A 26,363-nucleotide genomic window follows, 5' to 3' on the forward strand; every position below is an offset into this window, starting at 1 on the left:
ATAAAATCACTTACTGATAGAACTTCCTAAAATTATCCCCCTGTAATTCTTGTGCAGGTTTCTTTCTCCTTTCTTAAATAATAGGATCATAATCGATATCTGCCAATTTTGCGGCCATAGATATGTACTTAGAATTGCCGAGAATATCTATGCGAGCGCTGGCAGTTTCCATGCTGTTGACCATATCAAAAGGTTAGTTGGTACTCCGTCGATGCCCGATTCTAAGGTCCCTCTCATGCCGTTCAAGACGTGCCATATTTCCTCCTGCCGAATCGGCTCCACTAGTTTAGCGTCCTGTGAATCCAACTTAAAATTGGCTGTCTCTTCTAAGCACTTCATCAGCTCTCTCTTCGTCCCCTTCGGTGTATATCTCTTTGTATTTTTGTTCTAAGTATTCTGGCCAGGTATCGGCGTGAGGGACTGAATTAGTCAACCTTCTATTTTCTCTTGATTTCCTAATTAACTTCCAGAACTCCGTTGTATTATTCACGCTAAATTTCTCCCGTATTTTTGGGCTCTCTTCCTCTTCAAAACGTCTCTTCTTCAACTTAAGTTGCCTTTTATATCCCCTTCGCTTGTCCCAAAAAACCTGCAAATTATTTTCCATATCAACTGTACTACTAGCCTTAAGCAATCTAAAAGCTACTAAAACCTCCTTCTTCTTTTCCTCACATTCCTTATAAAAAAAACTCCTCAAACCAATACTCCTACCATTTTTTCTCCTACGTGCCACCTTAGTTCCGGTCTTATACAAACCCCCCCCCCCAAAAAAAAAAATCAACAGAACCTGCTATATCCCCTTTCCTTGTCAAATCCTCACTCTTCTGAATAAATGAATCCAGCCATCTATCTTCAACTAGTACCTTTTTCAACTTCTCCTCACTATCATTATCAAACCTTAAACCTTCCCTCCATTCAAGCTCATTACCCATCTTTCTCTTAACCCCAAACTTCTTGTTCCGGCTCTCAGCCAATCCTCCCACTCCTAAATCAACCCTAATAGGCACGTGATCTGACCCAGCCAGCGCCATCACCTCAAAATCCACACAACAAGAAAGAAGCCCCAGACTAACAACCCCATAATCTATAACACTTGGAGATCCACCCGAAAAACATGTAAAATCCCCCAGTCCTTTATCCTTCCCTGTCCTCCCATTCAAAATAACCATATTCTGCTTACCACAAAAATCCAATAATATTTTACCCCGATTATTCTTTCTCCGATGACCGTCCTTACTCGTCCTCCTCATAACCGACGGCTCAATCATATAAACTCCATTGATTTTTTCTAGTTCGAGATCCACCTCCTCCTCACGGGCTCCTTCGTCCTTTCCTTATATATCCGTTAAAATCCGCTAGAAAAATAAAATAATCGGACGGAAACTGTTCTGAAAAACGATCCATATCATTTTCTAATATCTCCCAGGTATCTTCATCCCTAAAAGTGCTAGTTTCCGGCGGTAAATACACTGAACAAAAGATAAACGAGTTACTACCTAAAGATACTCGCACCCATACTAGATTACATGAAACACTTTTCAACCGAGATACATTTTGCCATCTATTCGTTATCAATAATGCCACTCCTCCATAAGTTCTACCATTCTGCGATCGCTTTCTTTGTGATCCAAAATAAGAAAAACCTTCTATTCTCTCCTGTTTTTCCAGCCACGTTTCTACTAATGATACAACTGAAAAATCACGACATTTAAGAAGATACTCTACTTTGAAATACGAAAAACCCTGAACATTCCAATGGGCTAAATGACACTCGTAATTTGCACCATGGCCCTGCTTATCCTATTCACTATCTGAGCGAATGGATTGTGACGGGTTAAATAGCCGCCTAGGCTCCATGTTTTAGGGTCGTCAGCTCTAACCGACTTGCTCTTCTGTCTTAGGTGGTCATCTGGGCTAATAATTTGTTGGCTGTTACGTTTGGGAGCCCCCACAGGCCCGACAAAAGTTGATGTGGAGTCTTTTTTAATAACAGGAGTTTCACTGTTCATCCCATTTATTTCGTTATCACTACTAAGCTCCTCCACTACACTAAAGAAAGATTGAATTGAGGATGAAGATCCAGAACGCGATCTTGAATTGCAAGGTTCTTTCAGGTTAAACCAATTATTTTCAGAAACTAAACTCTTTACTAAACTTTTTTGTGGCACTGATAAAGACCCAGGTTCACGGTGAAACTTTTGTCCAAAATTTTCCTTAAAATGGGTCATGGTACTCGCTAGTGACTCTATATTAGGGGCATTCGTAACCTCAACTACAGACTGCTTATCAAAGCTATACGTAAAACACTGTTGACTAATATATAACTTTGTCCCTCTTAGTCTTACTTCTCTATTTTCTCCTCTAGCCCGTTCAAGAAAAGGCTTTAGGCGGTTACGGATAGACAGTTCACGCTCTGTATAATCGGGACTAACACGAAGACCCGCCCTTTTCAGATGCGCACTTGAACGCAATATAGTATCACGAATGTAACAGCTTCTAAACTTAACCAACACCGGTCGCGTGCCTTATTTAGCGTTTAGCCGAAAAATGTCTCTATTGTCCATCATTTTCAGCCCTAAATTTGGCACATGTAAGTTGAGTGCTTTCATTACATCTTCTCGTAACGAAGAACCTTTGTTTGTAGGAATGAAATTATACAGGACCAAATTACACTTTTTAGACTCATTTTCTAGTCTTTGCAATTTTACGTTAGTAGCCGACATTTCAGCTTGCAAACTTAGGTAATCATACTTCAATTGTGACGCATCCTCCAGGAACATCTCTATTGTAGGATCAATTCGCAACGAAATAGCAGCTAGTCCATTTCTAGGTTCCTGAACCCGCGACGAAACTATTTCTATTCCGTTCAATTTTCGATTAATTTCTTGTAGAGTTTCAGATAAATTAACAGAAGTCATAATTAATCCTGAAATATGGTTATAATAATTAGAAAGATTACTTATCTTTCTGTGAGGGCCGAGCCTCACAAATGCATCCGAGTGACTATTCCAGTGACTGTAATTATTCTCACAAATTTTCACTTAACATAGCAAGTCTTATAAAGTAAGATTTCCACTTAACATGACAATTCTTGTCAATGGGAACTGGTTTTCCAAGTTATGTCACTGCCTGTGTATTTAGATGTTAGCGGAATGAATGCTGATGAAAACTGGGTCAAGTTCAAAGCAAACTAGATTTCAATTTATAATCCTCTTAGCTAACTAAGTGTTATCTCTTTGAACTGTGAATCAATACTGATTATTATCAATCCCTTTTAGGATCAATCCCTTTTAAGATAAAGCAACAATCTATTTTAGGATTGTTGGTTTATTTATTTTTTTACGTAAAATTTGATATCACTTCTGCACAATGGTTCAGTTCAATGACTGCCTCTCGTTTTGGTGCTGTAAAGGACGCATCAAGATTAGTCGGTAGAAAAGTTTGAAGTAAAGCCATCTTGATAGTATTAGGACTATAGACTAGCTATAGAATTTGTATCATAGCTTGAAATTCCCTGTTATTTAGAGTGGAAATAATCAGATTCCCACAGTTCATATTATGTCTTATTTGATCTTTATTTCAAGTAATATTAAAGCATATTTCTTACAATTTAAGACTGTATGTTACTCACTATTGGTATTATAGGTGGCGAGACCAAAATGCCACCTGATAAATCAATTCAATATTTCTATATTCCAATTCAATATTCCAATTACTTCGCGGTTACTAAAAAAAAAAAAAAAAAAAAAAAAAAAAAAAAAAATTACTCTTATGTTTTTAACATAATTTTAATTGTATACTGAAAGCTACTAATTTCACAACTGGTGTAAGACAACGAAAAGCTTTATGGATTCGTTTATTCTTGTCAGGCTACATACTCACTTTCGACTCCTAAATGAATATTCCTGTTTTTTATGCTTGACTTTCGTTTATTCAGTAAAGTGCTAGTTTTCTATAATCCTAAAAGCATAAGGAAACATAATTCATTGGTTTATTTGTATTAGTTTTGTTGATACATATTAGATGGGCTGTGAAGTAATAATTTTTGTCCGTTTTAAGTTTCAACATCTTTCTTTACTTCCCTCGGAAAAACTTATTTTTTTTAAAATTAATTACTTCATAAAAGCATACAAGAAAGACAACGTTTGTCGGCGTGTGTCTGTTTTTCCTTTTTTAATGGGGGATTATGATCTTAGCTGGTTTACTAAGGGTAGCCTTGAGGAAATATTTTACTTAGGTGACTCCATAAGAGAAACTTGACAAAAAAAAATATGCAATGGACTCTTTGTTTAAATTTAAGAACATTTTTTTTTTAAGACACATGAATCATTGAACTGTATTCTGTTAGTAGCAAGCTTCAAGATGAGGAGGAGTGAAGATCCGAGTCAAGCTAGATAGAGGAAGAAAAGGGAGTGATAGGTTAGAGGGCACAAAAAAATATGCATAGCCGATGAGATTCACGGGCGGAATGTTTGAAAGAGCAAGGAGGGGGAAGGAAACGCTAACCCGCCACTTTGTTATTGGGGCTTTGTTTTAGGAAAATTAGAATGGGTCTTACGATACGTTTGTGAGAAGTGCTCCATAAACCCTCCAGAGTAATTTTTCCATCCCTTTTAGCGTAACGCTGTGTTGGTCTTGTATGCGTACCCTTGAACGGAGATGTCCAGGGCCATCTATTTCGGTAATACTTTAGGATTCTTATGTGTACTTACCGTGGCGGACACACTTGGCGAGGGTAAATCTATATAAGGTAGAGGTCCAGAATTTCTACCTCCATCTCGGGCTCGGACAAGACCTGGAACAAAATTTCTGGTTAGCATGAGCTTAATGTTAAATAGTTTTTAGTAGAAACTTGTCAACTATAACCAAATTTAAATTAAGTCTAAAATAATTATATAGTAAAAGCGAGAGAACCATTTGAAGGAAGCCCTAAAAGATTCTAAAAACTACTTTAAAATGACCATAAATACCTATCTAATACTTAAAAATGCATCGTTTGACTGAATAGGTAGATACAATGCTTTACACCGTCAAGAAATCCGATTCACCACTAGTCCTTTACCTTTTTTAAACCCAAAGTTTTCTTGATCTGTTGAACCTTCACTTGTGCAAATCACACATAAAAATTTGGTGGAACTCTTCTATCTTCACGGATACAACACAAGCAGTGCAGCGCGGAAACAGAGCTGTTTTAAGCATCCTTTTCTAAGCCTTTACTCCTTTAAGTAATCAGAGTGAAACATGAATCTGCACATTACTCTTGTTACCTAGAAAACGGTGGCCCAAACAAAAAAAAAACTTTTAAAAGAAGCTCGTTAATTCTTACTGTGGTGCGATTGAACGACCAAAACAGGTTTAAGAAAAAGTTTCATTTTAAAATTTGTTTTAGTTAATTTGATCCCTTTATTGGTAAGGCGAACGTCACGAGTTCCATCTTCAAAATAATATATTAACTGTAGAAAATAAAGTTATAAAACATCAATTTGACTGAAATACACTTTAAGTAATAAGGACATCAAAAATGAAATCTGATTGTTCGAATTTCCAAAAGGGTAAGTTACGAAACCATTAACATCTTAAAAAATCACAAAAATCAGGGATGTGGATTTTGATTAAAAAGATATTCAAATGCAGCTGTGCAGTTTTTGGTAGTAGTAAGGCCAAACTAGAACAAAAATAAGGGTGAAAAATCATCACAAAAAGGGTAAAAACTCCTGGAAGCAAATAACCACAGAGGCTTGTCCTTTGAAGGTGTAATATTCAAATGCAGTTGTGCAGTTTTTGGTAGTAGTAAGGCCAAACTAGATCAAAAACAAGGGTGAAAAGTCATCACAAAGAGGGTAAAGACTCTTGGAAGCAAAGGCTTGTACAGGCTTGTCCTTTCAAGGTGTAGCTGTCTTTCGGATCAACATATTGTTATTATTATTTCTTTTTACAGAGGAAAAGCGTTATCAAATTTAACTATCCAAAAGGATAGTTATCCAAAACGGTAATCCAAAAGAGTAAGTTACGAAACCATTTACATCTTAAAAAAAATAAAAATATCGAGGGTGTGAATTTTGGTTAGAACGATATTCAAATGCAGCTGTGCAGTTTGTGGTAGACTGCACAGCTAGAACAAAAACTAAAACCAAAAGCAAGGGTGAAAAATCATAAAAAAGGGTAAAAACTTTTGGAAGCAAATAACCATAGAGGCTTGTCCTTTGAAGGTGTAGCTGTCATCAAACCTCGAATGAAAACAAATTCTACATTGCAACCTTTGCCAGTAGCCATCTGAAAACAAAAGCATCGATGTAAAGTTTACCTTGAAGCACGAAGAATACAAAAATAGTTACATTTTTTGCATCCATCTTAGTTCTATTCATACCAGTAAACCGCGATTTTCAAAGATTAGTCATTTGCTTGTTTCGAAAACATACAATTTTTTTTGTCAGTGTCTTAATGTTATAAATATTCAAAATTAACAATCTGTTGTTTCCAGAAGAAAAATACGCCTTTAAAAAAGCTACACTTTCTTAAGCTGTCAGGTACCATAACTTTTTAGCTTATATTTGCCTGATTTGCCACCCATGTTCCTTTTTTTTTTATTTTGACGGCTGCTACTACCAAAAACTACACAACTGCAAGGGGAGTTTTTTTTAATGAAAATTGATTGAAAATTGAAAATTCCTAAATGTTCTAAAATTCTCGGGTACTTTTTACACGAAATAAAAAATCTTTGTTTGTGATAAACAAACATGATCCAGTTCGGTTTTATTTACCTGACCTCTTAAGATCTATTTTGTTCAATTAATATATGTATTGATCGTCGTTGCGATCCGTCTTTCTTATATTTTGCGATCGGAGAGAATTTTTTTTTTCCAATTATGGATCTTCTAATGAGAACAAGTTCACGTCTTTCTTAGCAAATTTTATAAGGCGTTTTTATAAAATTCAGCTTTCAATATACATCAAAAGCTACGAGCCTGAGAAACTTGAAAACTTGCCTGATTTGCAAAAAGGAATAAGCACCCCCAAAGAAAAAAGGAATCTTACTGAAAATCATGTCATTACATTCACCGTAGCAGAAAACCCTACTGTAGATGTTTCAAGCTTCCACATTAAAAATGTGGAATTTTGTATCTTTTTGCCAGAAGAAAGATCACGGATGTGTGTTTATTTTTTCCCCAGGGGGCTCGTTTCAATCCAAAGGTTCTATAATATTGGGAGAGGGCCTATTCGAACGAAAATTAAAAGTTCTAGTGCCCTTTTCAAGCGACCAAAAAGATTGAAGGGCAACCATCTTCCTTTCCACGCACGTTTTCCCCAAAGTTGTTCAGTCAAAACTTTGAGATAGTCATTTTGTTCAGCATAGTTGAAAGATCCAATAACTATGGTTCTGGCGATAACATGACCCCCACATCCCATGGAAAAAGGACTGTAAGTTATGAAATTTGCCCATGGTTTACGTACAGCATTTGTTATTGGGAAGTACACAGATATTTTTCAGAGGGAGGGGATTTTCTGTTGGGAGGAACTTCCAAGTGAAGAATTCTCACAGGGAGGTTTCTGAGGATGAAATTTCATGGAGAAATTTTGCACTGTGGAAAATTACCACAATTTTCATACGAAATTATTTTGATTTGTCTTACCTTCTTTTTCCCGACTCAATTTTACATGTTGAGATGTTCCGGGGTAATTGTCAGGGGGATATTTCTAGCGGGGTCTGAATTGTCCAGATAATTTTTTCGTGGGGGGAGAAATATTCCACGGGAGAAATCTTCCATAGAGAAATTTTCCGCGCGATAAATTCTTCATGGGGGAATATCCCACAGGAGAAATACTCAATAGAAGAATTTTCGACGGAAGCAACTTTCCACTGGGGGGGGGATTTTCCCACGGAGGGGATATTCCTGGTATTTCAATTCGTTCATTCGTCTATTCGTTTTAAGTTTTAATGTTGCTCCTTACTTTCAGTTGAAAAAATTTGTTTTTTTTATTATTTAATGTGAGCCAAGTCGAAACTAGCAACTGATACCGATCATTTAAGTCATTTGGTTAACCATTTTGTCAACGTCAAAATTCATTTACCCAAACTCATTTTTTTCATATTGTTTGGTCACATTTATATTAGATAAGTAAAACAATTTGGCAATTTGATTAGACGTTTTTGGTACTTATGTTTTATAGCGACCACACCAAAGAAGTGAAGTTGGTCAATCCTAATGAAATATGCCAAAACATGATAATTCTTTAGTAACAAAATTATTGAAACTACAACCGAGAATTAGTAAAAGCAGGCCGCCCAGAACGAAATATATTAAATACCTAACCTAACCACCTCTATATTTTAAATATTTAATTAATATATACCTGCATAGTATTTTATGTCGTTTGGGCTAAGCTGATTATCTCCGAGTGGACACAGAAAACCGGTTTCATTATAGAACAAGAACAAAGTATGGTTGCTGTAACATGTATGAACCGTTTTTTCAGCTTTGGTGAAAAATAAACTCACTTAACACAACTCACTTCGTTATTTGATATGGTTTGGTCTTATCTACATTAAATAAGTGAAAATTTTAGTCAATGACTTTGATCAAAGCTAGACAAGTTAAGCCGAGCATGCTTCTTTGTTTGATATGTTTTGGTCACATTTACATTAAATAACTGATAATTTTACTCATTTCAATTCCCATCGGTCATTAAATAAAAAAAAAGTTTTTTTGAACTGAAAGTAAGGTGCAACATTAAAACTTAAAATGAACAGAAATTATTACATATATGAGGGAGCTCTTCTTCCTCAACACCTCGCTCTTTAGGCTAAAGTTTTTTAGTACTTTTAAAAAACGCTTCTTATTGTTCAAATTAAACGAACATAGTGTTTCAGGAGTTATCCTTAAAGAAGTGGGACAAAATTCAAACTTTAGTGTAAAGAGCGAGATCTAAAGGAAGCAGAACCCCTCTCATATACTTAATAATTTCTCTTTGTTTTAAGTTTTAATGTTGCTCCTTACTTTCAGTTTAAAAACTTGTTTTTTTTATTTAATTTCTGATCGCTTTTTAAACATAATGCCAGGATATCTGGCTACACCTCCGCGGAAAAATCCCTCCTCCCCACGGGTTTATTGTCTAGACAGTTCAATCCTGGTGAAAATTTACCCCGAACAATTACCCTTGACATCTCCACGTGTAAAATTGAGTCGGCAAAGAAATAGCAAGACATAAGACGAATTTCGTATAGAAATTCTGGCAAATTCCCCTGCTGTAAAATTTCCACTGAAAAATTTACCCCCTGGAAACTTCCCTCTCCATGGAAAATTATCCCCGTGGAAAAGCCCACCAGCAGAAAATTTGCCCCCCGCCCGACCCGAAAAATGGATGCATACTTCCCAATTACATTTTATAACTTAAAGACCTTTCTCCAGGGGCTGTGGCGAGGTCGTGATATCTCCAAAAGCACAGTTATTGGTCCTCTCAACTATACTAAACAAAATGGCTATCTCAAAATTTTGATCGGACGGCTTTGTGAAAATAGGTCTGGGAGGGGGCCTAGTTGCCCTCCAATTTTTCTGGACACTTAAAAAAGGCGCTAGGACATTTAGTTTCCGTTCGAGTGTGCCTTCTTCCTATATTCTAGGACCACTGGGTCGATACGATCCCCCCTGGAAAAAAACACGTATCCGTGACCTTTCTTCTGGCAAAAAAAAAATAATTCCACATTTTTGCATATAGGAGCTTGACACCTCTAAACTAGGGTTCTTTGATACGCTTGGTCCGATGGTGAGGTTTTCATTAGGATTCTATGAGCTTTAGGTTTCCCCTTTTTTTAAAAATAAGGCAAATTTTCTCAGGCTCGCTATCTTTAACAGATTAGACTAAATTTAATGAAATTTGTATATTTGAAATCAACATGAAAATCCGGTTCTATTGGTATCAAAATTTGGTTGTTTAGAATTTCGGTTACTATTAAGGGGTTGAACTGTTTGATTTGAAAGTAGGTTCTATGACGCCCATACGGACTACTCTTTTCTTCCATAGGTTCTAGGGTTCAAGAATGTTTAACGGCGATTTCCTCTTTTGGCGACCAGGTGTCGCAATTTAAGGCAAAATTCCCGCCCAGGCAATATTTGGCACGATCATGTTCCGCAATTTTGGGCGGAACTCCCAGGTGTTTCAACTACTTGGAATAGTGTCCGTATAATACATAAGTTTTAATAATAAGTGAAGTTCCTAACTTCTTGCACCTGTTTCTAGCTGGCATGATTCCAATTTTTGACAAGAGTTCACCGTCCTTGGAAAGAGTTCAATGGTTCGGCTAGGTCAGGTGTTTTTTGTATGACAAGTCCACTTTGTTTTTCTGTGACAGTCTTCAGACGTCACGCGACACACACCCGTTTCAAGAGCATGTTACACCACGCGACACACCCTCGCCTTTGAAGGGTCAGATAAGCGGAGCTACCAACCCCTCGCACCTACGCAATGCGGTTACAGGTTCTATTAAAGGGAACACAATTGCCAAGACTCTGTGACACACCCCTTTGGACTCCAATGACGTCATACGAGTTACCTTGTTTCAAAAAGACAGGTCTAATATGCTTGACGCAATTTTGCGTAGCCCTAACAGGAACCCATGGGGGAATCCCCGCGTGTAGCTCACACCTTACGCAATGATTGTACAACAGTGTCACGTTATACTTTTTTTTCTTTAATTTAATGGCGGTAAACACTTTATTTAAGGTAACGTAATGATTGCACCATCCATCAATGTCAGATAATACCATTTTGACATTTTTCGCCCAAAAGCCTCAAGACATTTTCTTTTTCGGCGTTTCATTTTTCGCTCAAAACACCTTTCATATTTTTTTCTAGAGTTATTGACCCCCCCCCCAGGACTCGATAGGTCATTCCCTTCCAATGGTACTGCGCCCCAAGCAAGTCGTCCATGAAATCATTTCTAATATTTTGTATCTTGAACCATATTCTAAGAATAAACAATTGCATGACACCTGAGACTCCCCATTTTTTGGCACTCGTTAGAACGGCGTGTTTACTGCCATTTGGCACGCACTTGGAAAACATCTCTTTCCAGGGGACATTTGCTTTCAAGGTATTTTTAGCAATAAAAGGGAAATGCGTGTTTAAATTATGTAAACAGCTAGGTATGAGAGACGCGTCCTGAGACAGTAAATCTAAAAAAAAGACATTGTGAATAAAAACAAATTGACAAGCAATAAAACATAAACAATACAGCTAAAAAACACGACAAAAAATCAAAGATGAAAATGCCATATAATAATATACGCAGAATCATCTATTATAGAAAATCAGGGCTTCTAGCCTGCAACCCGGGCGGGTCGGGGCGGGGGGGGGAGTGATATTAGATTCAATTTAAGACATATTAAAAACTGCTAAGGTAAACACCCATTTCATTTAGTACCTGTTAGATTTCCATCTCTTGTCCCCACCCTAACTTTTAAGCTGTAGTTCAACCCACAACTAAATTACATGACCCTCTCCCAACTCTAACAAGACTTTCTTCAGGCATTTCCTAATAAAAACTATGGTTCTTAGTCCCGTGATTCAAAGTTTTGCAACCCGGCCCTATCATGATGCCCCACAAAACACCCCACACTGCCGTGGTATTTCACCCATGTGACGCTGCCACCCCCCCCCATCTTCTGGGTGACCTGATATTAGTGAAACATTTAAACCATATTAAGAGGTATTATTGAATGACTTTGAACGAAATGCCCCGTTTCGTTGATTATTTTTAGATTTAACTCCCCCTCAAGCGAAAAAATTCATTTAACACCTCCCACCTTATCTTTAAGCTCTAGAGTATACTAGTCAATGGCAATGCATACCACCTTGGTAAATTATGGATGATATTAAACATCCCCATGACATCACTAGATCTCCCCAAAACATGTTTTAGACATTTCCTAATAAAACTATGTCTTTAAATCTCGTGATTCTAGTTTTTGCAACCAAAGCCAATCCTAATGCCCCACAAAACACTCCATACTGCCATGGCATTTCACCCATGTGACACCACCTCCTCCCTCATCCCCTGGATGAGCTGATATTAGTGATACATTTAAACCATATTAAGAGATATTATTGAAGGACCTTTAGCGAAATGCACCATTTCATTGAGTATTCTTAGATTTAACTCCCCCTCTAGCGAAATAATTCATTTAACACCTCCCACCTTATCTTTAATCTATAGAGTATACTAGCCAATGACAATGCATCCCCTTGGTAAATCACGGATGATATTAAACACCCCAATGTCACTGCTACCTCTCCCCAAAGAAATCTGTCAGACATTTCCTAATAAAAATTATGGTTCTAAATCCCGTGATTCAAGTTTTTGCAACCTGGCCCTATCATGATGCCCCACAAAACACTCCACACTTCCATGGTATTTCACCCAAGTGACACCCCCCCCCACCTCCTGGGTGACCTGATATTAGTGAGATTTCCCATTTTTGGCCCTCGTTTGAATGATGCGTTACTATCCCAATTTGATAGACACCGGGGGACATTTGCTTTCAAGATTAACAAAGGAAAATGCGTGTCTTACTCGTGCTAAAGACTACATCTTAAAAACACAGACAATGTAAATAAAAACAAATTGACAAGCAATAAAACATAAAAAATACAGCTTCTAGTCTGAAACCGAAGAGGGTAGGGGAGGGGAGTGATATTGGATAGAATTTAAGACATATTAGGAGCTTTTAAGCAAATACCCCTTTTTCATTAAGATAAGTTCATGGATATTTCACAATATCCTAACAATATTTTCCAGCTCCCACCTAGTAATCTTCTTTTTCAGAGGGCGCATTGATAATAGATGTAGCTTTTAGGCATTATTGTAGCTTTAAAAGGATAAAGAATAACATGCGTAATTTAAGGAAAGACGAAGGGAGAAGACTCCAGGGGAGGAGGAGACTGTCTCTGGGGGAGGGGAGCCGTTTTCTCCGTCACCAGCTCCACGCTGTTTTTTTTTCGTTACGTAAAGCGGTAATTTTCAAGCATGCGTTTATTTTTATCCAGCCTCCACTAAGGTACCGATCCGGTCACGGCTCACCTCCGAGGAAGTCTCCAGTCCCCCGAGTGGTTTGTCTCAGTCCGACGCACCCCCGGGGCACATTTTTTTAGCGAAAAATATCAAAAAGCGCAAGGGATGGCAATTCTTGTTCCCGCCCATCCCGTGCGCTGTGGGGGAGTTTCGTCAATATCATCTTATCCAGGTACGGAATCAGACCATTCCACACCATGCAGGGGGGTTTGCTCAATGTTCACCTATTCCAAGGGAACAAAATCTGGGCTTCAGCTAGGCGATAAAAGAGGTTAAAAATGGTCTTACTCGAGATAACATAAAAAGTAGCAATAATAGAGAAGTCATGATAGAATTTCTAGGATATGAACACCTCTAAAACCACATCATCCCAGTTTCTAGCACTCAACTAGCAAGATTCTCGCCCCTGGCAAAATTCCTGCCATTAATACATTGTTTTTTTTGGCAGATTCCTTGGAATATCGTGACCATGTATAATATGATTGACAGAATTTTATCTCGCCAGCTCGACTAAAAGGACCCCATGGGACCCCCCGAGCACGGCATATACGTGGGTGGTGCGTATTAACAGCAGTGCTCATCTTAAACAAATATATGGAATACACTGCCTTTCTGGGTTTGAATATTTCATTGCGATAAGACACATTTGTTTCTCACTTAATGCTTTGTGAGACCGTTTAAGAATATGATTTTTTCCTGGAACACCAACCATTCTTGGGTTTAATTTTTCTTGAAAATAGGCAATAATAACGTTCTGCTACCGCTATGACACAAGTCATCAACAGTGTAACAGTCTTCTAACATTTGAAATATGCAAAAACCCGCAGACACTTTCTTAAAAGTTGTATTTTTCGTTATGATGACAACATATCTGCTAGAAGTAACAATCTTTCTGTCAAACATACACAATTTTTCTTAGAAATAGCATTTTTTATTATGATAACAATTTTTCTGCCAGAAGTATAAATTTCTCCTTAACGCTAAAAAATGTTCCCTTTGGAGTATCAACTTTTTTCCTTAAAACTAGCATACTTTTATTTAACACACTCAAATTTCTGACAGAGTTGAACTAGCAAATTTTCCGACAGAGAAACCAAATTTTTTCTTAGAAGTAACCATTTTTTGATTGTGATAACAACTTTTATTACAGATGTAGCATGCTTTCCTTAACATTAACAAATTCTCTCACCGAAGTAACAATAATCTTGATCTATACTAACAAATTTTTACTTAACAGTAACAGATTCTCCCGTGGAAGCATCAACTTTTTTTCCACAATATTAACATAATTTTTCTTAACATACTCAAATTTTTCTTAGAAATAATATTTTTCGTCAGTGATAACACGTTTTCTGTTCGAACTAGCAAGTCTTCGGCCAAAGATACCAAATTTTTCTTAGAAGTAACAATTTTTTCGTTTATGATAAAAAGTTTTCCGCTATATGTAGCTAGTTTTCCTTAACACTAACAAATATTCTCTTCCAAGCAACAACTTTTTCCCCTTAATAGTAACAAACTTTTAATATACACACTCAAATTTTTCTTAAAAATAACAGTTTTTTTTTCTTAGGAGTAACAAATTTCGTCTAATAACACCAAGTTTTCAATCAAAGATAAAAAATTTCTCAGAGAAGTAACAATTTTTCGTCAGTGATAACAAGTTACCTGTTAGAAATAACAAGTTTTCTTTCATACATACCGATTTTTCGTAGAAGTTACAATTTTTTTTGTTTATGGTAACAAGTCTTCTGTCAGAAGTAACAAGTTTTTCTTAACACTAACAAATTTTCTCTTCGAAATAACAACATTTCCCCTTGATACTAACAAAGTTTTGCTTAACACGCTCAAATAGAAGTAACAAATTTCCTCTAATAGCGCCAAGTTTTCCGTCAAAGGTAGCATATTTCTCATAGAAGTAACAATTTTTCATCAGTGATAAAAAGTTATCTGTTAGATGTAACAAGTTTTATGTCATTCCTATCAAATCTTTCATAAAAGTAACAAATTTTTGGTTATGATAACAAGTCTTCTGTCAGAAGTAGCTAGTTTTTTCTTAACTCTACCAAATTTTCTATTCGAAGTAACAATATTCTCCCTTAATACTATCAAACTTTTACTTAAGACGCTCAAATTTTTCATAAAAGTAACAAATTTTCTTCTAATAGCGCCAAGTTTTCCGTCAAAGGTAGCAAATTTCGCATAGCTGTAACAATTTTTCATTATTGATAGTAAGTTATCTGTTAGATGTAACAAGTTTTCTGTCAAACATACCAAATTTTTCTTAGAAGAAACAGGTTTCTCTTAGAAGTAACACAATTCTTCCAACAGCACCAAGTTTTCTGTAAAACATAAAAAATCTTCTCTTCAAAGTAACAACTCATTTCCTTTTTACTAACAAACTTTTACTTAACACACCCAAATTTCTCAAGGAAGTAACGTTTTTTCGTCAGTGATAACACGTTTTCTGCTGAAACTAGCGAGTTTTCTCTCAAAAATGCCAAATTTTTCTCAGAAGTAGCAATTTTCACTATGATGACAAGTTATCTGTTAGAAGTAACAAATTTTCAGTCAAACATACCAAATTGTTATTGGAATTAACAATTTTTTCGTTTATGATAAAAAATTTTCTGTTAGAAGTTGCAAGTTATCCTTAACACTAGTAAATCGTCCCATCGACGTAACAACTTTTTCTTAATACTAACCAACTTTTACTTAACACTATAAAATTTCTCTTAGAAGTAATAGGTTTTTAATAAGTTTTCTGTCAAAGTTAGGTCTTTCTACGTTTAAGTTAGGTTCATCTAACTTAGGTTATCATGAGCGCTCTCTCATAAGTTGGAGTTATTAAAGAAATTTGTTACTGTTAAGAAAATACTTGTTATTTCTAGGAGAAATTTCATATTAGGTAAAAGTTTGTTAGTATTAAGGAAAACGTTGTTATTTCAATGAGAAGATTTGTTAGTGTTAAGAAAAACTTGTTACTTCTGACAGAAAACTTTTTACCATAAACGAAATATTGCTTCTTCCAAGAAAACTTTGTTTTCTTTGCTGGAAAACCTTCTCCTTCTAAGAGAAAACTTGTTGTCAGTGATGAAAATTGTTACTGTTAAGAAAAAAACCTGTTTTTTTCTAAAAAAAAATTGACAGTGTTAAGTAAAAGCTCGTTAATATTAAGGGGAAAAGTTGTTGCTTCCAAGAGAAGATTTGTTAGTGTTAAGGAAAACTTGCTACTTCTGGTAGAAAACTAGTTATCATAATGCAAAATTGCTACTTATAAGAAAAAATTTGGTATCTTTGAATAAGAACTTGCTGGTTCAAGCAGAAAACGTGTAATCACCGGCAAAAAATGTTAATTCTAAGAGAAATATTAATGTGTTAAGAAAAATTATGTTAGTATTAAGGAAAAGAGCTGAGACTTCGAAGAGAAAAGCTTTTAGTTTTAAGTAACCGGATGTTAGTATGAAGGAAGAATGTTGTTACTTCGATGATAAAATTTGTAAGTATAAAGGAAAGCTTGCTAGTTCTGACAGAAAAGTTGTTTTCATAACGAAAAATTGCTACTTCTAAGAAAAAAAAATTGGTATCTCTGTCAGAAAACTTACTAGTTCGAACAGAAAACGTGTTATCACTGATGAAAAATGTTACTTCTAAGAGAAATTTGAGTGTGTTAAGTTAAAGTATGTTAGTTTTAAGGAAAAAATTTGACACTTCGAAGAAAAAATTTATTAGTGTGAAGGAGAACTTGCTACTTCTGGCAGAAAACTTGTTATCATAACGAAAAATTCTATTTCTAAGAAAAATAATGTATGTTTGACAGAAAGATTGTTACTTCTAGCAGATATGTTGTCATCATAACGAAAAAATGCTACTTCTAAGAAAGTGTGTGTGGGTGTTTGTATGTTTCAAACGTTAGAAGACCCTTATGATGATGATGACATGTGTCATAGTGCCAGCAGAACATTATTATTGCATACTATCAAGAAAACTGAAACCAAAGAATGGTTGGTGTTCCAGGAAAAAATCATATTCTTTAACGGTCTCACAAAGCATTAAGTGAGAAACAAATGTGTCTTATCGCAATGAAATATTCAAGCCCAGAAAGGCAGTGTATTCCATATCTATGCTTAAGATAAGTACCGCTGTTAATACGCACCATCCGCGTATGTGCCGTGCTCGGGGGGGTCCCATGGGGTCCTTTTAGTCTAGCTTGCGAGATACACTTCCGTCATTCATATTAGACTTAGTCACGGTATTCCTGGGAATATTCCAGAAAAATAATGTATTAATGGCAGGAACTTTGCCGGGGATAATAATATTGCCAGTGCGCAAATCTTGATATCCGAATGCTGGAAACTGGGATGATGTGATTTTAGAGGTGGTCATATCCTAGAAATTCTATCATAACTTCCCTATTATTGCTACTTTTTATGTTATCTCGAGCAAGACCATTTTTAACCTCCTTTATTGCCCAGCCGAGGCTCAGTTGTCCCCTCGGAATGGATCAAAATTTAGCAAACTCCCCTGCATCGTGTGGGAAGTTAGGTTAGATGAAATGTCACTTAACCTAACTGAACCTAATCTAGCCTGTGTTAAGTAAATGTTTGTCAGTATTAATGAAAAAAAGTTACTTCTGACAGAAAACTTGTTATCATAAACAAAAAATTGTTACTTCTAAGAGAAATTTGTTATCTTTGACGGAAAACTTGCTGTTATTAGAAACAAATTTCTTACTAGTAAGAAACAACTGTTATTTTCAAGAGAAAGTTGAGGATATTAAGTAAAACTTTGATAGTATTAAGGAAAAAAGTTGTTTCTTCTAAGAGAAAATTTGTTAGTTTAAAAAAAAACTTGCTACTTCTGACAGAAAACTTGTTGTCAAAAACATAAAATTGTTACTTCTAAGAAACGTTTGTTATCTTTGACAGAAAACTTGCTGATTCTGGCGGAAAAATTGTTATCCCTGACGAAAAATTGTTACTTCTAAGAGAAATTTGATATCTTTGAAAAAAACTTGATTCTGATAGAAAAAATGTGTTACTATTGTAAGCAAATCTGTTACTTCTAAGTGAAATTTGATAGTGTTAAGTAAAAGTTTATTAGTATTAAGGAAAAAGTTGTTACTTTGATGAAAAAATTCATTAGTGTTAAGGAAAACTTGCTACTTCTGACAGAAAACTTGTCATCATAAACAAAAAAGTGTTACTTCTAAGAGAAATGTGTTATCTTTGACGAAAAACTTGGTACTATTAGAAAAAATTTGTTAGTATTAAGATGAAACCTGCTACTTCTAAGAGAAAGTTGATAGTGTTAAGTAAAAGTTTGTTAGCATTAAGGAATAAGTTGTTACTTCGATAAGAAAATTTGTTGGTGTAAAGGAAAACTTGCTACTTCTGACAGAAAACTTTTTATTATAAACAAAAAAGTTGTTACTTCTAAGAAAAACTTGTTATCTTTGACGGAAAACTTGCTGTTATTAGAAAAAAATAAATTTGCTACTTCTGACAGAAAACTTGTTAGCATGAACAGAAAATTGTTGCTTCTAAGAAAAATTTGTTATCTTTGATAGAAAACTTGGTACTTCTAACGGAAAAATTATTATCACTGACGAAAAATGTGTTACCTCTAAGAGATATTTGTTATCTTTGACAGAAAACTTGGTGCTATTAGAAAACAATTTGCTACTACTAAAGAAAACCTGTTACTTCTAAGACACATTTGATTGTGTAAGTAAATGTTTGTTATTATTAAGGAAAAAAGTTGTTACTTCGAAGAGAAAATTTGTTAGTGTTAAGAAAAACTTAATACTTCTAACAGAAAACTTGTTATCGTAGACGAAAAAATTTTAGTTCTAAGAGAAATTAGTTATCTTTAACGGAAAATTGGTGCTTTTTAAAAAAAATATTACTGTTAAGAAAATACCTTTTACTTCCGAGAGATATTGAAAGTGCTTTGTGAACGTTTGTTTGTATTAAGGGAAAGGTTGTTACTTCGAAGAGAAAATTTGTTACTGTTAAGAAAAACTTGCTACTTCTGACATAAGACTTTTTATCATAAACCAAAAAATTTGAACTTGAGAAATTTGTTATATTTCTGTAGAAATTTTGTGCTATTAAGAAAAACTTGTTACTTCTAAGAAACATTTTATAGTGTTAAGTAAATGTTTGTTAGTATTAAGGAAAAAAGTTGTTACTTTGAACATAAAATTTTTTAGTGTTAAGAAAAACTTGCTACTACTAACAGAAAACCTATTATCGTAACCAAAAAAAAATTTTATATCTAAGGAAAATTTGATATCTTTGAGGGAAAACTTGGTGCTATTGGAAAAAAAATTTGTTACTATCAAGAAAAACCTGTTACTTTCAAGAGAAATTGAAAGCGTTTTGTAAAAGTATGTTAGTATTAAGGAAAAGGTTAACACTTCAAAGAGAAAATTTGTTACTGTTAAGAAAACTTAATACTTCTAACATAAAACTTGTTATCATAAACGAAAAAATTGTTACTTCTAAGCAAAATTTGTTACCTTTGAAGGAACACTTGCTAGTTCTAATAGAAAACTTCTTATCAATGACGAAAAAATTGTTACTTCTAAGAGAAATTTGTTAACTCTGACGATTCACTAGCTGCTATTAGAACAAAATTATTTACTATTAATAAAAAAACCTTTTAACTCCAAGAGAGATTTGGTAGTTTTAAGTAAAAGTTTGTTAGCATTAGGGAAAAACGTCGTAACTTCGATGAGAAAATTTGTTAGTGTTAAAAAAACTTGCTACTTATAACAGAGAGCTTGCATCATAAACAAACAATTGTTGTGTCTGAGAGAAAAATATTACCTTTGACGGTAAACTTGCAGTTATTAGAAAAAATTTATTACTATTATGAAAAAAACCTGTTACTTTCAAAATAAATTTGATAATATTAAGTAAAAGTTTGTTAGTAATAAGGAAAAAATTTGTTACTTTGAAGAGAAAATTTTTTATCTTTGACGGTCTTGGCGCTTTCGAAGACTCCAAGTCTCACTCCATTCAGTAAAAAATTTCTTAGACTCAAACTTCAGGGTCCCGTTCTTAAGGGTTCATTTAACTAGATTTGTAAATTATAACCGATTTCAACTCTAGCTCCAGATATTTTCGATATATCAACTCCAGCTCCAACTCCATTCAGCAAAAATTAATAGAATTCCAACTTCATAGCCTCCTTCTAATAGGTTCCTTTAACCAGATTTGTAATTTTTAAGCGGTTTCAACTCTAACACCTGGCGTTTTCAATACGACGACTGCAAGTCAGACTCCATTCAGTAAAAAAAAATAGTAAAAGTCTAACTTCAGAGCCTCCTTCTAATTGGTTCTTTTAAATAGATTTGCAATTTATCACCGAATTGACAAAAGCTCCAGAAATTTTATATAGCGACGCCAACTCCAACTCTTCACCAAAAAATTAATAAAATTCCAACTTCGGAGCCTCCTTCTAATAAGTTTCTTTAACTAAATTTGTAGCGATTTCATCTCAAATTCCTCGCTTTTTAAATGCGCTGACTCCAAGTTCGACTCCATTCAGCAAAAATTACTAAATTTGTGTCACAGAGCAGTAATAGTGTGGCATTGTGGCATGAATTGATTAGAGTATCAAACTCTAGCAAAGAAAAGGACGACTTCTCTGTTTTCAAAAATATACTGTTTAATGCAATTCTTTAGCTTATTTTCGCAGGAAAAAGGTTGAAAATGTCCTAAAAGCGAGGGAGCGATGCCATATTGTTCATGGAGGGAGGAGTTGATGAGGGCTGTTGCAAGTGTGAAAACACTGTCGGAGCGTCATTCTACTACGGGCCATAAGTGTACTTTTTAACGGTTTGGGTATCTACTCTTCTCGCAAGATGAGCCACTTATCTTTCATCCTCTCCTATAAAGTGTCATTACATAAAATTAATACCGTTATTTATGCTGGACCAAAGTGCATGCCCATGCTTGGTTACAATCCGGGATTCTCCATGGACTCCTGGAGTCTAGCTTGACACATACGATGGTGTCATGCATATTAGACCTGGTCACGGAAATCCTGGAAATCTTCCAGAAAAACAATTTGCCAAAAATGGGTAAGAATCATGCAAATACTGAAGAAATATCAGAAAACCTGGAATCCCAGGTGGCCTACCAGGGGTGGATGGGAACAAAAATTTCTTGAAATAGAATTCCCCCTTGGCGCGTTTTGATATTTGAGGCGTTTGATCTCGGCCTAGAAAAAGGAAAACATAAAATTTAGGTGTGAATATAGCAAACAAGGGGGTTTGGATACTTAGAGTGGGTATAGATGAATAACCCCCTCCCCCCCCAAAAAAAAAAAATAGCGAGCAAGTACTTAAAAAATTTAGATTTAGAATCAAAAATACCTTTTTATTAGAGTGAAAAGTTGAGAAACAACCTTATTTTAAGTATTTCTGAGGGGGCTGAGTCTTTTAAAACTAGGGGGAGGGGCAAGGAACCTGAAAAGACAAAGGTAGACTAGAAAAGCGAAAAAGCCAATCAAACGTTGAAATGGTGAAAAATGACATTATCCCTGGGGTGGGGGACAGAATATTTTAAAACTAAGGGGGAGGGGGAATATGGAACCTGAAAAGACAAAATTAGACTAGAAAAGCGAAAAGACAGGAAAACTTTTTAATGTTTCTGACAGCTAAAAAATTAGCGAGTAAGCACTTATTAGCTTAAAAGTATAATTTTAACAAGAAATATCTGAAAGTTTTCTTGGGGGAGATGGGGGCGATGTCAGAGAGGTGACACAGAGTATTAATAGTGTGCCATTGTTGGGTGAAATGCTTGGGGCTATCACTCTCTAGCAATGAAATGCCGAGTTCCGCTGTTCAAGTAAAAACAGTGTTTAATTTAGATTCTTTAGCTTTGTTTTGGAGCGAAAAGTTTGAAAATGTCCTAGGGGGTTGATGAGGAACTGGTGCTACTTGGTGATGGAGGGGGGGGTAGGGTGTTATTCCATGGTGATGCGGAGTGTTTTGTGGGGCATCATGATAGGCTTTGGTTGGAAAAACTTGAATCAGCGGATTGAGGTATAAGTTTTATTATTAAATGACTGAAAAATGTCTTAGGAATGATGAAGAGAAAGCCAGGGGGGACAGTAAAGTAATGTCATGGTGGTGGGCTGTATTTTTGGGTATCATTTTCTACAGCTTAAAAGTTCAGGTGGAAGTGTTAAAGAATTTTTTCCATTGAGGTGGATGAAAATCTAACAATTTCTCAAAGAAACGGTGTATTTCATTAAAAGTCCTTCGAAGATACCACTTAAAACACTTTAAATGTACCACTAATATCAGCTTGCTCTCTGAAAATGATTGTTAGGGGTGGGGGGGCAGCCGTTTATTGTCAGGATACAGTGAAATATTCATAAGTTTAACTCAAAGAAATGGATATATTCATTAAAAGTATTTCAAAGATACCTCTTAAAACGCTTTAAATCTATCTCTAATATCACTCCTCCCTCCCTAGAATTGTCTGCTAGGTCCCATACATTTCTTCTATTCATGCATTTTTTTTGTTTTTTTCTATTGCATTTTCTTGTCTCGAAAACACTGTATTTTCATAATTTCCCTAATTCCATATTTGCGTTGGGAACAATAATTTCTTGAAATAGAATTTCCCCTTTGCGTGTTTTGATATTTTTGCAGAAAAAATGCCCCCCTGGGTTGCATGTTAGGGTGTGTTTTTCTATAATAGATGATTCTTTTGCATATATTACGATAAGCCTCTTGTCGTTTTTTTTTTGTTTATCGTGTTTTTTAAGTGTTTTTTTTATGTGTGTTTTCAAATTTTTTAATAAAATTTGTATATATACAAAACACTGCGTCCCTTTTTAAGATTTCTTCTTCTATATATAGGTAATCATCAGAAACCATAAGTACTAACAGCTCATCAGGATTCAGCCTGTATTCATCCTGACGTGTAAAGTCAGGGTCACATTTTCTACAATATAGTATAACTTTATTTTTATTAAATCTCTTTGCAAAGTCAATAATAATACTCTGATTCATATTATAAACTTCACCTGTTTCAAGTTAATTATTTGAAGCAATTGAAGAGTAGACCAGGTTCTTCTTCTAAAAAGAATTTAAAGCCACCACGACGATACCAGTCTTTTAAAAATATACTGGAATCACGTTTAGGGTTTTCCGCAATCATGCAAGGGTAAGTATTTTCCCATTGATCACATTTATCATAGTGGCAATTGGAGCATTATAAACCTCGATAATGAGAGTCACAAATCTATTCCATAAAGGAGTTACAGTCTTTAATTTGCACTGCACATCCTCTATGCAATTGACATGGATTGCATAATCTACACTTTTCGTAATAGTCATCAGCAAAAGTACAATTCTCGCAGGATGACGAGCTGCCCAGTGTATACAAGCATAATGGGCATGTTTAAAACATTTTTCGATGTTGACTGTCTCACTTCCAAAAAGAAAATGATTGGGGAAAATGAATGTTCTGTGCTATCAGTTTTAACTTAACAGGTCACTAGAGAAATGGGAGGAGCAACAGAAACTCTGTGTATTCTTCAAAGAGGTGTGCAATATCATTTTGTTTCGTCTCAATTAATATATCTATAAATTGAGTAAAAGCCTGGGGACCACGACACATAAGTCTCAGGCAATAGTCCAGTGATGGAGACTCATTTCTCATTGTTTTTATAAATTATCCTCTTAGTGAAGATTCGCTTCTGCACTGATAATCTTTGAAAATTATCATCTAAAATTAACAACTTCTCCAAAGTAACAATTTTACCTAAAATTTTCTGTCTGTCCACTTTATTCATTTTAATCCTGACAGTCCTATCTCGCCGCTAAAAAGAAACTGACTCTCATTCAGTAAAATGGCTTCTAGGATATTGCTAATATGTTTGTACAAGATTCCTTAAAAAATAGCTGTCTAGATAACTATATGGGGTAATAAAAAACATCGGCTGTTGCCCAGGGAAATATTGGGCTCATTCCAGGAAAGCCGTCTAGATATGTATATGGAAAAAAACATCTGGGAATTTTGCCTAGAAACAGGGCGTGCTAGGAATCTTGTGAGCTGACCACGCTGCACAGGTGCGAGGGACTCCATTTAGAATTCCTTATTATTTGAACTTGTGTATTATCCCGACCTCATTCCAAGTAGTTATATTGAAATACCCAGGACTCTTGCCTAGAAAAAAAATTGTGGCACCTGGTTGCCAAAAGAGGGATACGCTGTTATATTTCCTTCTTGCGCCGTTGAACCAGAAGAAAGGAGTAGTTCCTAGGGATGTAATGGAAACTGGAACCCCCTCACTACTCATGTATCCGTGATCTTTCTTCTGGCAAAAATACAAAATTCCACATTTTTTCAGATTGGAGCTTGAAACTTTTATAGTAGAGTTCTCTGATATGCTGAATCTGATGGTGTGATTTTCATTAAAGCTTTACGACTTTTAGGGGTTGTTTTCCCTTTTTCGGAAAATAAGGCAAATTTTCTCAGGCGCGTTTTGATATGTAAAATTTAACTTTTGATATGTAAAATTTAAGTTGATTAAAGTGAAGTTAAACTAATATATTTAAAATCAGCATAAAATCTGATTCTTTTGATGTATCTATTGGGATCAAAACCCCGTTTTTTAGAGTTTTGGTAACTATTGAGCCGGGTCGCTCCTTACTTACAGTTCGTTGCCACGAACTGTTTAATAATATGACAATCAAAAGAGTGAAAATGCGCATGATTTTTAAATGTAAACAGTTTATACTCATTACATACTTTGATGCTCGTTCGTAAAAGATGACCTCATTTATTCTTTCCAATAATTAATTAAAAAAAATTTTCCGAAAAATAATTTTTTCAAAGAAAAGTAACGAACTTTTTAAAATTAAGATCTGGAGATACAATTACTTGTTAAAATTCAAACAAAAAACGACCAGAAATTACTATTAAAGAATACATGAAATCGAAAACGAACAGAAATTCAATAAACAATCATAGCAAAAAAACATACAACAAGTAATAATATAAAAGAATAAATAGATCTTAAAGTGATTATTGCTTGTATTGAATATGAATATCAAGCTTAAAACGAAAAGAAATATTTTCCTATTGAAGTATAAATGAAACTTAAAACGAACAGAAATTAAATAAACAATCAATGCGAACAAACATACAATATATATATTAATGTAAATGAATAAATAAATCTCAATACGAGTAAAACTTAAATTGAATATGCAAATCAAGTTTGAATCGAATAAAAATAACTACAAACAAGAGTTTGGGTATCGTCTCACTGCAGAAGCCTAAAACCTACTGCGTCATTGGCGCTTTACTGAAAACAATTCTTTGAAATATTTTCACTTTTGTAACTTTAATAAATAAAAAATTAATTAAGATTTTAGGGAATAAATATCAGCATATGTATATTAAATTGACAATGCACATTTTTTTTTCAGTAAACTCATTTGAATTTTTTTTCAGTAAAGTACGAATTATACTCTGGCTTTTAGAAAGCATAGGGTTTTTGAACCCTACTCACATTAATTTATGCACGTTTTGAGTTTGACTCTAATATTTATTTTAATTTTTGTTCGTTTTGGGTTTCATTTATTCATTGATACTGATTTGGGGTAGTTGTATGCTTGGTAGATTATATGATAGTCCAGACGCCAGGTGTTGAAAATGTGAACCATACCACAACGGAATGGGGCTGCTACGAGAATTAGCTTACCCTCCACCCCCTAAATTGGCCATGCGGATTCAAAAATGCCAATGGCACTTCCTTGCGAGTGGTGGAACACTCCAAAACTTGACATTTTATTATATTTTGGTGTTTTATGCAAGAAAATGCATAGTCCACAAAGTCCGAGGTGCAGTTTTCTGCTCAAATAGAAATGCCTAGAAGCCATAGAATGTTTTCATAACAAACTAACACGATTAGTTACAAAAAATGGCAGAGTTAAAAAAAAATGGCAAAACTATACGAGTCTTGAACAGTCTAATAAATAATGATATTAATTGTTGAAAGATCCATCAGTTCAAGATTTTTTTTCACTGTAATTTTTATTTTCATTTTCAATGCTGTAAGAACTGGAAAATATTCAATTTGTAATATAAGAGTAATTCGTTTTCAGTGAAGCACCAAAGACGCAGAAGGCTTTAGGTTTTTACAGTTAAAGAAGGGGGCAGTATCCAAATTTTGCTTGTAGTGAAACTATATTTGTCTTGACCAATCTTGAGAAGAACCAATAAATTAAACTGAATATTTGATGCATAATGATATTAATTGCTAA

General features: G+C 34.9%; 1 protein-coding gene across 1 annotated transcript in view; it reads right to left on the reverse strand.

Moving 5' to 3' along the window:
- Window positions 1-26,363, reverse strand: part of LOC148943445 (uncharacterized) — a 518,252-nt gene that overhangs the window by 224,337 nt on the left and 267,552 nt on the right. The window contains exon 6 of the mRNA XM_089101138.1: window positions 4,713-4,795. Within this exon, the coding sequence (XP_088957264.1) occupies window positions 4,713-4,795 (83 nt within the window). The remainder of the gene's footprint in view (window positions 1-4,712; window positions 4,796-26,363) is intronic.

The sequence above is a fragment of the Artemia sp. Qi Xiang Cuo genome, chromosome 15 (assembly GCF_049724085.1).
Source record: "Artemia sp. Qi Xiang Cuo chromosome 15, ASM4972408v1, whole genome shotgun sequence".
Taxonomy (NCBI): domain Eukaryota; kingdom Metazoa; phylum Arthropoda; class Branchiopoda; order Anostraca; family Artemiidae; genus Artemia; species Artemia sp. Qi Xiang Cuo.